Genomic DNA, 12,687 nt, shown 5'->3' with positions numbered 1-12,687 from the left:
ATCCCACGAGAGTGAAGCTTTAGCAGCTTATGAGAATCGGCTCTGTGAGATTGCCTTACACTCACTGCTGCGCATTTTATTTTACTGTTATGGGCTGGGATGCTGAGGGCTTTGTGTGTCTTGTAGCTGAAAGGGTCATAAAAATGATGAGGCCTGAAAGTACATGACATCACATGACCTGGTTTTATTCCAGCAGCAGAATAAATGATGTGAGCATATATAATAACAAAAACAACTTGCATTTATATAGCACCTTTAATGTAGTAAAACGTCCCAAGGCACTTCACAGGAGCGTTATGATGATGTATTAGGACAGGTGACCAAAAGTTTGGTTGAAGAGGTAGGTTTTAAGGAGGGTCTCAAAGGTGGGGGGGGGGGGGAAAGAGACAGAGACAGAGACACAGAGCGAGAGAGAGAGAGCGCGAGAGAAAAAAAAAATAGGTTTAGGGAGGGAATTCCAGCGCTTAAGACCTTGGCAGCTGAAGGCACGGCCGCCAATGGTGGAGCGAAGAAAATCGGGCATGCACAAGAGGCCAGAATTGGAGGGGCACAGAGATCTGGAACATGTGTCTGAGAGGTAGTGCTGGCACTACATCAGGTGAGCCAAGACCTAGCACTTATTCATTTGAACTAGTAAGAAAACTACAACTAAACCAGGTAATAAATTGTTAAAGACCAATGATGGGGTGATGAAAGTCAGTTATCATAGCAATATGTTATAATATACACTACACATCCCATCATACGTTAAATACATTGTGCAAAGTTATACAGTATACACTGTACATCACACAATGTATTAAATACGCTACAGAATATATTTTATTGTATACCACATGTACAAAATACAATGTACCATGTACAATATATCATATTATGTAGTATATCCTTTGTCTACTTATATAATAAAAATCTTGGTCTATATACCCCTCCCCACTTGGCCGAGAATGAGAACCCATGAGTAGGGAAAACAGCAGGTTCAGACACGAGTTACCACACCACGGGACAGTCTGTCAGCTGCCTGCTTGCGACACTTGCAGTTAAAAAAACAAAAGGACGATTGTCAATTTTCCACTATCACGAAACCTATATTTAGGCTGTCATGTGAAATTTTCTTGATTGAACAAGTGTAATGAGATGGAAATGTAATCTAATTCAGTCGATTTACTTCAATGCAAAGTACAAAGACAGATTTTTTATTACAAAATTACAGACTGGCTGGATGTAAAATATAATAAGTACAATGTAATCCTTAGATATGCATTAAAGGGAAAGGTATCTCTAGGGTAAGCACCACTCCTGATAGGCACTTACCCTCTGGAGATCCTTCCTGGTCTTTAACAATTTATTACCTGGTTTAGTTGTAGTTTTCTTACTAGTTCAAATGTATAGGTGCTAGGTCTTGGATCACCTGATGTCACGCCAGCACTATCTCTCAGATTCATGTTCCTGTGTCCTAGGGTGCTTCATAGATCCTTTATTAAAAAAAACTTTCTCTCCCACTTATCTAACCTTTCAGTTACATTTGTATAATTACTCACCCCAATCCTCACAGAATTACATAGCACAGAAACAGGCCATTCAGCCCAACTGGTCCATGCCAGCGTTTATGCTCCACACGAACCTTCTCCCACCCATCTTCATTTAACCCTATCAGCACATCCTTCTAATCCTTTCTCCCACGTGTTTATCTAGCGTCCCCTTTAATGCATCTATGCTATTCGCCTCAACTCATTCATGTTCCACATTCTAACCATTCTCTGGGTACAGGCAAGTGAGGAAGAAATCTGCATTTCTGGTGTTTATGCACAGGCCGCTTGCTGCCAGCAGAATGGCGGCCTCTGAAGGCATCAGGGAAGAGCTAGCTCTTCAGATGAGTTCCAGTACCTCCAGAGGCAGCAGCGATGCCTCATTTCGTACTAAATTGAGAGCTTCAACACCGTCCGGCAAAATGGCACAATCTGGCTATTGGCTGATCACTCAAGTTTGTAAGTGTTAGTTTAAAGAGCTACACCGAACACAGTCATCCAATCAATGCAGTGTCAGTTTAGATAAGTTGACAGCACTCTCACGTTTAAGTCCAGAAGGTTCTGGTGCGGGTGCAAGCTGCAGTATGGATTCCAGCACGTAACCTAGGCTTCCACTTCAGTACAGTATTCAGGGAGCGCCGCATTGTTGGAGATAATGTCTTTCCAATGTGGCGTTAAACGGAGGCCCTGTCTAAGTGGACATAAAAGATCCCATGGTCCACTCTGAAGAGAAGCAGGGGAAGAGGCCTGGCCAACATTCATCCCTCAACTAATGCCACTAAAAAACACATGATCTAATAATTCATCCCTTTGCTGCTTGTGCGACATTGTTATCCGCAAGTTAGCTGCTGCATTTGCCTGCATAACAGTAGTGACTTCCTTTTTTAAAAAAGTAACTTAGTTGCAAAGCGCTTTGGAACATCCTAAGGATGCGATAAGGTGCTATATAAATGCAAATTCTTTCTTTACTCCAATCCAATGAAGTTATCCTGCAATAACATGCCCAGTAATAGAGGAATACAATACCCAAAGGGGTTAACGTAAGGTGTGTGATGGGTGGAGGGTGCACATTATAAGGTACGAGCAGGTACCGTCCAGGTGAACATTCCTGAAAGCTACAGTCCGACTGCCAGATGTGGAGGCTGTCTGGGCTCTTGCTATCCACTGCACTGATCCATTGCACCCGCGGGTAGGATGGGGACCAGCTCAGGCTTCATGCTGTCCGCCAACGATATTGCAAAATGACATCTCGAGTACTTCGGTTATTGATCTTGTGTTAATTATAAACTGGGTCACCTGCTATGATGGCAAGTAACTGGAATCTTGCTCTTGGAGGAAAGCCAGAAATTCCACTTTTATTTTAAACTCTGACTAATGGAACACCTTCTTGACATTTCAGCATTAAACTTGCTCTGAAAGGGGCTTAAATGAAGCAAAACAAGGATGACTGGATAACTCTGGTGTTACGATTGTCAGCACCCTCAACTCGGAGATGGACTTCCCATTGGTCTGTTGTATGCAAGCTCATGTTGGCTAGGTTTCCCAGGGAAGTAAATTGCTTTGGGGAGGGAGGGTTGGAATTGGAAGTTCCTTCCCTATAATGCTTTTGGGCGACGTCAGTAAGGTGGATCAATGCTGATGGGTTGGAAATGTTTCCAAGCCAAACGGATTTGCCTCAGAGACATTGAAAATAAAATGGGTGTAAAGGGTTAAAATAAAGATCGGTTTTAGGGGGTGGGGGGGGAATAACAAAACAAATTAAGATTTCATTCTTTGCTTTAATGTATACAGTACTGGTTTCTATTTTGATGAGCCTACAGGTGTCAGCTGTGGCTCAGTGGTATCTCTCTCACCTCCGAGTCAGAAGGTTGTGGGTTCAATCCCCACTCCAGAGTCTTGTGCTAATCTAAGCTGGCATGCCAGTGCAGTACTGAGGGAGTGCTGCACTGTTGGAGGTGCTGTCTTTCCGATGAGACATTAAACTGAGGCCACGCCTACCCTCTCAGGTGGGCATAAAAGACCCCACGGCACTATTCAAAGAATGACAAGGGAGATTTGGCCAAAATTTATTCCTCATCCAACATCTGAAATAGTTGACTTGGTCATTTACTTAATTTCTATTTGAGGGGCCTTGTGTGCAAATTGGCTGCTGCATTCCCTACAGTACAACAGTGACTGCACTTCAAAAGGTACTTCATGAGCTGTAAAGCACTTTGGGACATCCTGTGGTCAAGAAAGGCGCTGCCTGACTCCCCAGTACAGTATCAGCATCCCTTTAATATAAAGTATTGACTCCCCAATACAGTGACACCGCCCCTTTAATATAATGGGGTGACTCTCCATTTCAGTGACACCATCACTTTAACATAACCAGTACTGTTTCACATATTCCCAAGAGTAGGAGAATCTAAACTTTCCACAAATCCCATGTGGTGGAGCTGCATTTTCTTGTCAGATGCTTAGTGAATGATGCATTTCACACCAAACACACCGATCTCACAACTTAACCCATTCCATGCCCTGCAAGTCACACTACACGGATCTGCAGAACTTCCAGGATCTCAACATTCAAGTAATTAGGGAGAAAAACAGCCCTGCTGTGTGCATCTCTACAGTGCTTCTCCCAGTAGGGAGTGAAACTGTACAACTTAGAAAACAAACTCTGTACCTTTGCTCTGTGGAGGGTTCTGGCTGCGGTCTCGAAGGACGTTGATCTGGTAGACTGCTCCGTACGGCTCAAACAGTTCCTTTAGTTCTTTTTCCGACCAGGATCGTGGGATCTGGCCAACAAACATCTTAATGGCATCTGGGTCTGGCTGGTCCGAGTGATCTATTGCACCATTCATCTTGCTATTTGAACCGTTACTGTTAACAAAAAAAAAGAAAAATGTCAGGTTAGACATGTATCAAGATGGCAACCCGCTCATCGCTTCATGAAAATAATCACAAAGTATTGCTTTTCTGACCAAATCCCATCTCAGGACAGGGATTCCTGGTCCTAATATCGATCCAGTGACCCCTGCTGGACAGTGTGCGGGCATGTGGAAGTCAAATTGAGGCTCGGACATATTAAGAAACAGATGGGAAGGTGGTTGGTACGCTGGTAGGATGAAATCATTTGGGCTGAAGGACCTTCTTTGTCCATAACCTTGTGACTCCCCAATGCAGTGAATAACCATTCCTTTAAATACAGTGCAGTAACTCCCCAGCACAGTGACACCATCTCTTAAATATATACGGTGACTCTCCAGGACGGCAAGATTGACTGCCTGCCAAACGTTGACTGTCCAGGCTCACATATGGGACACTGGGCGCTTGTGCAAAGCAGCAGAGGGCGACTGGAGATCATGGTGAGAAAGTGGAGCAGATTGGCTGCTTGTGGGCGATAGGACAAACAAATACGCTAACTGTGGTGGTTTCACATTCACCATGTGACGCACCAAGACACTTTGATGCGATAAAAGGTCACGTAAAGGCAATTATTACTTATATTATGTCGTTTAATGGGGAAAAGCACAATACAAAAGACCAATTAATAACTGTGTTTTCATCAGCTGTAAAGAGAGGGTCACTGTCGCCGGAGTTAAGAATAAGGCAAAGCTTGATTCATGCCAAAGAAAGAAAGGAAGTTCATGACAGGAAGTACTCTAAACACTAATCAAATGACTCAATCAAATGAAAATGCAAATAATTATTTTCAGAGCTCATTTACATGTGGATATGATCAGCAAAAGTTCCACTGTCTAGCCTTACGTCTATAAAATGGTACGTACAATGACTGGTACTATTTAAGGACCAACAGCAACTGAAATTTCTCTTCCCTCTCTTTTTGAAGAGGGTTCAACATAGCTCTTTCTTTTGCAAGTTATCTTCTTCCGTTCCTCACCTGGATCTTCCTGTGTCTTGTACCCTGTCCAAGCACAAGGCCTTGTTGGCTGAATCTCTATTCTTCCTTTACTGTTCTAAAGACCAGCCATGAAGAGGTGAATTGTGACCCTGGTATGGCTCTGCTTTCAATCTAAAAATAGATTCCCTCTAACTTTCTTTCCCTCTCTCTTGATTCATGCCTGCCTTCCAGAAACTTATCCAACTGGCCATTTTTCATGTATGTATATACAGATGGTGTATATATGCAGTTTGTTCAACACCAGGGATGAGATAGTACAGCTGGACCCGGTCCTGTCTGCACCCGAAGTTCACACGTGCAAACTTTCCCGCAGGAAGGTCTCCAGATAGCAATCTATCAGGAGGGGAGAAAGCAGGCTGATTCTTCCATCTTCTTAGGCCAGAAAACTGGAGCCAAATGCAGCACTGCTGCAGCTGAGATCAAGGAACTCAGCACGGGACAGAGATTGAACCTGGGACCTACCTTGTCTGCACAGCTCGGTCTCTTGCTTTATGGCCCATTTACTCAATGAGGCTCCGGAGCGCAATAATTCTGCTTCTGATTTTCCCTCGTTTTACATGGTATTTAGAGCACAGAACAGGCCATTCGACCCAACAGGTCTACGCCGGCGTTTATGCTCCACATGCGCCCTCTCCCACCCCTCTTCATCTGACCCTGTCAACATATCCTTCTATTCCTTTCTCCCTCGTCTACTTATCTAGCTTTCCCTTAAATGCATCTATGCTAGTTGCCTCAACTATTCCTTGTGGTGGTGAGTTCCACATTCTAACCAGTCTCTGGGTAAAGAAGTTTCTCCTGAATTCACTATTGGATTTATATGCATGACCCCTAGTTTTGGACTCCTCCACTCATACGGTGATGGGGTGGCGGGGGGGAGATTTTCACCTTCACCGCCTGGGTGGTGAACTGATGGAGTGGATCAATGGGAACGAAGATCGGGCGGGTGCTTTAATGGGCGGACGATCCACTCCGCTCCGCTCCACCAGTTTACCACCCAAGCGGTGAAGGGGGAAAACTAGCTCCATTTGTCTCTCCCCGGTGAAGCAGTTGAACCCTGCAGCTCAATGGGGTGGGCAGCTGAGCGCACAAACCCACATCCTTCCACTTTGTCGCACCGTGCATTGAGGTCCCGCGGAACATGCTGCACCGTCAGGCTGGCCTTATATTACCAATTATCACCAAGAAATGTGAATGCCATAACTAGCGCCACGAATCTTACTGAGATATTGAAATACATTTTGCAGACTTCCAATCAAAAAAATAAACCACAAAATGCTACATTTTCAGATGTTTCAAGCCTACTGAAATGGGCCTGTTGTATACGTCTGACGTACAGTCTCGTCCTTGTTAGGTTGACAAAAACAATGCTGCTTGCACTTCCTGAACCAGTTAGGACAAATCTTTGAAACTACAAATATCCCTTGTGAAACCAACATTCTTGACAATTTCACAAACTGAACAACCAAACATTACTGGCTGTTGATAGTAAATTCAACAAGGCGACCTTGTTAGAGGGGGCAGGGATAGGATACTGTGGTTCTTCATTTTGACCAGCAACATGTGGTCCTCTGAATTCCATCTTTACATGACAGATGGTGAAAAAAACTAATTATTACACTCGGGTTGGGAGTACGGTAATTGTCATTAGAGTGTAGAATTTTATTCTGCCCTCTCTACTCCTGAAGGTGCTAACTGGTGCTCGGCTATGGGTGCGGGATCTCGCGACCAAACGGCCCTTCTGCACGTGAAAGCCTAAACAGCGACAGACTATTCACCCATGATGGGCGTCACAGCAGAGTCAGATCCTGTCCTTTCCGATGTCCGGAACCACCGGATAGTTATCAGGAACGGGAAACTCTGCCTAATTCTTTTCCCTTTCCTTAGGCCAGGGTGCTGGAACTAATTACAGCACCTCAACGTACCGCCCTGGCTGAGATCAGCTAGCCCAGCACAGCCCGGGGTTGGAATCAGGAACCTTTTGTTCTGTACGGTTTTGTGCCACAACAGGAGGTGTCGCTACCCAATAGCATCGTCGAGTAACTCAAAAATAGCATTGTATAACAACATGTACTTATTAGGCTTGTTGAAGAGACTCTTTGGCTTCGTGTTAACATTCCCACCTTGGTGTTACAAGGTGCAGGGTTCGAGCCGCAGGGCCAGACGGCCGGCTCTGAATTTGGGTTGATGTTCAGTGGGATACTCGTATCCGGTCAGTGGATTGTAAGGACTGTAGGCACCCGTAAAATATTCCCACCACCATAGAGGACTAACCACTCTATCGTTTGGTATAAAGATAGTTTCGGCCATGGAAACAGCATTCATGTCGCGGCTTGTCAGACTGTTAATCAGCCTGCAAGTCTTCTCACTACTTTGTGGAAATTTATGGCACCGAAAGAGGCCATTCGGCCCATTGTGTCTGCGCCGGCCAAGAAAGAGCTATCCAGCCTAATCCCACCTTCCAGCTCTTAGTCCGTAGCCTTGTAGGTTACAGCACTTCAAGTGCATATCCAAGTACTTCTTACATGCGATGAGCCTCTACCACCCTTTCAGGCAGTGAGTTCCAGGCCCCCACCACATTTTGGGTGAAAAAAATTCTCAACTGCCCTCTAATCCTTCTACCAATTACTTTCAATCTATGCCCCCTGGTTATTGCCCTCTGCTATGGGAAACAGCTCCTCCGTATCCACGCTGTCTAGGCCCCTCATGATTTTTTACACCTCAATTACATCTCCCCTCAGCCTCCTCTGTTCCAAAGAAAACAACCCCAGCCGATCCAAACTTTCCTCATAGCTAAAATTCTCCAATCCTGGCAACATCCTCGCACATCTCCTCTGTATCCTCTCTAGTGCATTCACACCTTTCCTGTCATCTGGTGACCAGAACTGTACATGGTACTCTAGCTGCGGCCTAACTAGTGTTTTATACAGTTCTAGCATAACCTCCCTGCATTTATATTCTGTGCCTCGGCTAATAAAGGAAAGTATCCTGTATGACTTCTTAACCACCTTATCTACCTGTCCTGCTACCTTCAGGGATCTGTGGACATGCACTCCAAGGTCCCTCTGTTCCTCTACACTTCTCAGCATCCTCCCATTTATTGTACACTCCCTTACCTTGTTTGCCCTCCCCAAATGCATTACCTCACACTTCTCTGGATTGAATTCCATTTGCCACTTTTCTGCCCACCTGACCAGTCCATTGATATCTTCCTGCAATCTACAGCTTACCTCCTCACCATCAATCACACGGCCAGTTTTTGTATCATCTGCAAACTTCTTAATCATGCCCCCAACATTTAAGACTAAATCATTAATATATACCACAAAAAGCAAGGGACCCCACTGGAAACAGCCTTCCAGTCACAAAACACCCGTTGGCCATTACCCTTTGCTTCCTGCCAGTGAGTCAATTTTGGATCCAACTTGCTACTTTCCCTTGGACCCCATGGGCTTTTACTTTTCTGACCAGTCTGCCATGTGAGACCTTGTCAAAAGCCTTGCTAAAATCCATGTAGACTACATCATACATGCTACCCTCATCGACCCTCCTTGTTACCTCCTCAAAAAATTCAATCAAGTTGGTCAGATACGATCTTCCCTTAACAAATCCATGCTGGTTGTCCTTGATTAATCCGTGCCTTTCGAAATGATGATTAATTCTGACCCTCAGAATTGTTTCCAATAATTTGCCCACCACTGAGGTTAGGCTGACTGGCCTGTAATTACTCGGTCTATCCCTCAGTCCCTTTTTAAACAACGGTACGACGTTAGCAGTCCTCCAGTACCACGCCTGTTGCCAGAGAGGATTGGAAAATGATGGTCAGAGCCTCCGTTATTTCCTCCCTTGTTTCTCTTAACAGCCTAGGATACATTTCATCCGGCCCTGGTGATTTATCTACTTTCAAAGATGCTAAACCCCTTAATATTTCCCCCCTCACTATGTTTATCCCATCCAATATTTCACACTCCTCCTCCCCCTCTTTTGTGAAGACAGATGCAAAGTATTCATTAAGAACCATACCCACGTCTTCCGCCCCCACAGTTTACCATTTTGGTCTCTAATAGGCCCTAAGTTACCCTCTTGCTCTTTTTGTATTTATAAAACTATTTTGGGTTTTCCTTAATTTCACTTGCCAATATTTTTTCATGCCCTCTCTTTGCTTTCCTAATTTCCTTTTTAATTTCACCCCTGCACACTTTCTATACTCCTCTAGGCTTTCTGTAGTATTGACCTCTCAGTATCTGACATAAGCTTCCCTTTTTTGCCCCATCCTACCCTGTATGCTCCTTGACATCCAGGGGGCTCTTGATTTGGCAGTCCCACCCTTTTTCTTTGTGGGAACATATTTGTTCTGAACCCACACTACCTCCCTCTTTGAATGCCTCCCACTGCTCTGGCACTGATTTGCCTTCAAGTAGCTGTTTCAAGTCTGCTTTTGCTAAATCTCATCTCAGCTTAGTAAAATTGGCCTTTCCCCAATTGAGAACTTTTACTCCTGTTCTATCTTTGTCCTTTTCCATAACTACGCTAAATCTAACTGAATTATGATTACTACCACCAAAATGCTCTCCCACTGATACTCCTTCCACCTGCTCAGTTTCAGTCCTTAAAACTAAGTCCAGAACTGCCCCTTCTCTTGGGCTTGCTACGTATTGGCTAAAAAGTTCTCCTGAATGTATTTTAAGAATTCTGCACCCTCTTTACCTTTTACACTGATGCTATCCCAGTTAATATTAGGTAGTTAAAATCCCCTATTACTGCCCTATTGTTTTTGCACTTCTCAGAAATTTGCCTACATATTGGCTCTTCCATCTCCCTCTAACTATCTTGGGGTCGAAAGTACACTCCCAGCAGTGTGACTGCCCCTTTTTTATTCTTCAGCTCAACCCATATGGCCTCATTTGATGATCCTCACGGCTGTAATTGTTTCTTTAACCAATACTGCCAACCTCCCCTTCATTTTTATTCCCCTCTCTATCTCATCTGAAAACCCTGTAATTATTTATTATATATATTTATTATATCCATCTTTCAAGTGAGACGTTAAACCAAGGCCCCGCCTTTCCTCTCGGGTGGATGTAAAAGATCCCATGGCACTATTTCGAAGAAGAGCAGGGGAGTTCTCTTCGGTGTCCTGGACAATATTTAACCCTCAACTAACATCACTAAAACAGATTATCTGATTATCTCGTTGCTGCTTGTGGGGCCTTGTTGTGCATAAATTGGCTGCCACGTTTCCTATATTGCCACAGTGACTGCGCTTCAAAAGTACTTCGTCGGTTGTAAACTGCTTTGGGATGTCCTGAGGTTGTGAAAGGCTCTATATAAATGCAAGTTCTTTCTCTTCTTTTTATTCTCCAAGGGAAGAGTGTGAAACTAGGTTTGCTTGCAATGAGAAGAGAATGTGAAACTGACTCTGCCTTCAAAGGAAATAATTTATGGAAAACTGAAGTGCTAAATGTCCGGAGGGCAATATGCACAAGGCAACACTGTCTGATGGACATGTGAGAGAAACGAGGAGATGAATCAAGTGACGATAATTACTGCTGCCAAGCACAAAGGGGACGGTTCTAGCAGAATGCAAGGAATCTTAACCTTCTTTCAACTCTTAACCCCTACTCTGCTGGAAGATATAAAGTCAAAAACAAACACAAGATACTGCACAATTTGTTACAAATGATTTGAGGCTCATATATGAGGGGAAAGATTTCTCGTCTTCCTTGGTTCCACAAAACATCAGGTTTTTGTCAAGGAAGGCAATTGGTCTGTGACATGTAATGCGGGATGGAAACACACCAGATTGTTTGAAAGTCCTGAATTGTGACTTTCACCCAAGAAAAAAGGGGCAGCGATAGCAACTAACATTGTCTGGGAAGAGCCTGGGAAATCAGTCTCCTTCATTTAAAAACATCACGTCATCATTCGACACCTGGTTGGTAAAACAATTCCTACGGTTATGTTCCAGCTTGTTTAACCTCCCAGACCGCCACCAGTAATCAGATGGCATGTTAACGCAGTCAAGGACAAGGTGCCACAGTATACTGTGAATATTATAGGAATCTAGTGAGTGGCATAAGATCACAAGCACCGAAAGAGTGCAGCCAAACGCAACTGGTGCCAATTTTCCCTGGTAATCACTTAACTACAGGACCATCACTCACAACCCTGGGCCCATCCACAACTATCACATTACATGAAGATTTGTGGAATATCCCCACTTGTCAGTTTAACAGCTCGATCCATCGTCAGCTTGGCTAACCTGCAGTTTTTTATATCCTGTTTTACCATTTCTGTAGAACTATTGTGCTTGTGTACATTTAATCATCTGCCTCTGCAATAAAACACACTTCTTAAAAGCCTTCAGCAGATATTCATTTGGATTTAATTGCACCATTATTAATTTGATTACACCTAACACCGTCTTGCATTGTATTGAGGTGACAGCTGTGCAAAAATGCCACCAGTCGTTTACAATTCCAGGCACGTCTGTCAGCTGTTCACTTGCTGGCATCTCAGGCAAGTCTCTCCCCATGCACTGTATTCAAATGAGCTGAAGTTTAAATAAAGGTACAACAAGGCCCCCACCAGCTGTATTAGCGGAGGGCAAGGCTCCTGTTCACAGCCACCACCTTCCCAATGCCACCTTCAGATATCCCCACTACATTCCAGGATTCCCTATCCAATAGGAACTCAATACAGAGGCGCACCCATGTATGAAGAGTTGGGGGGGGGGGGGGAGCGGACATTAGGGGCAATTCTAAGATTTGAAGTGAAGAGGCAGAAAGGGAGACAGAACCACTGAGAAGAAAAAAAAAAGTTTGAAGGACATCATCCCAAGTGACTGCACCGATGGCTGGCTGTGCTGAAATCCAGAAACATCGGTGACTTCTCTCCTTGCAGGCGGCCCAGAGGGTTAATCCAGAGTTTTGGAGGGCTGGAGTTTGGCACAGTGAGCATTCCACTGTGCTTCTCTGGGGCTACTAAATTTCAACCCGACCAAAGGGGGCCCTGGTCCCAATTACCTGGGATAAGGTTCTACTATTTGAAGTGGCTCTATAATATGATATGGATTCTGTCCCCAATACATTGTAGGGTGGATTCCAACAACATAACTATATATGTGTTGTTTGATAGTTACAAATCATAATTTTCTGGCCACTTGATTTCTGGCCACAAATCTTTCCCAGTGGTGGCTCAGTTCCTCAGGGCAGTGTCCTAGGCCCAACCATCTTCAGCTGCTTCATCAATGAC

General features: G+C 44.3%; 1 protein-coding gene across 10 annotated transcripts in view; it reads right to left on the bottom strand.

The window, feature by feature from the left end:
* The window catches only part of celf2 (cugbp, Elav-like family member 2), a 472,545-nt gene that overhangs the window by 160,598 nt on the left and 299,260 nt on the right, over positions 1 to 12,687 (bottom strand). For all 10 annotated transcript variants that reach the window (XM_068005125.1, XM_068005127.1, XM_068005132.1 and 7 more), the window contains one exon: positions 4,198 to 4,394. In XM_068005125.1, the coding sequence (XP_067861226.1) occupies positions 4,198 to 4,375 (178 nt within the window). In that variant the 5' untranslated portion in view covers positions 4,376 to 4,394. The remainder of the gene's footprint in view (positions 1 to 4,197; positions 4,395 to 12,687) is intronic.

Source organism: Heptranchias perlo, chromosome 24 (genome assembly GCF_035084215.1).
Source record: "Heptranchias perlo isolate sHepPer1 chromosome 24, sHepPer1.hap1, whole genome shotgun sequence".
NCBI lineage: Eukaryota > Metazoa > Chordata > Chondrichthyes > Hexanchiformes > Hexanchidae > Heptranchias > Heptranchias perlo.
The sequence above is the reverse complement of the archived record's forward strand: the minus strand, read 5'-3'. Positions and strand labels throughout refer to the sequence as shown.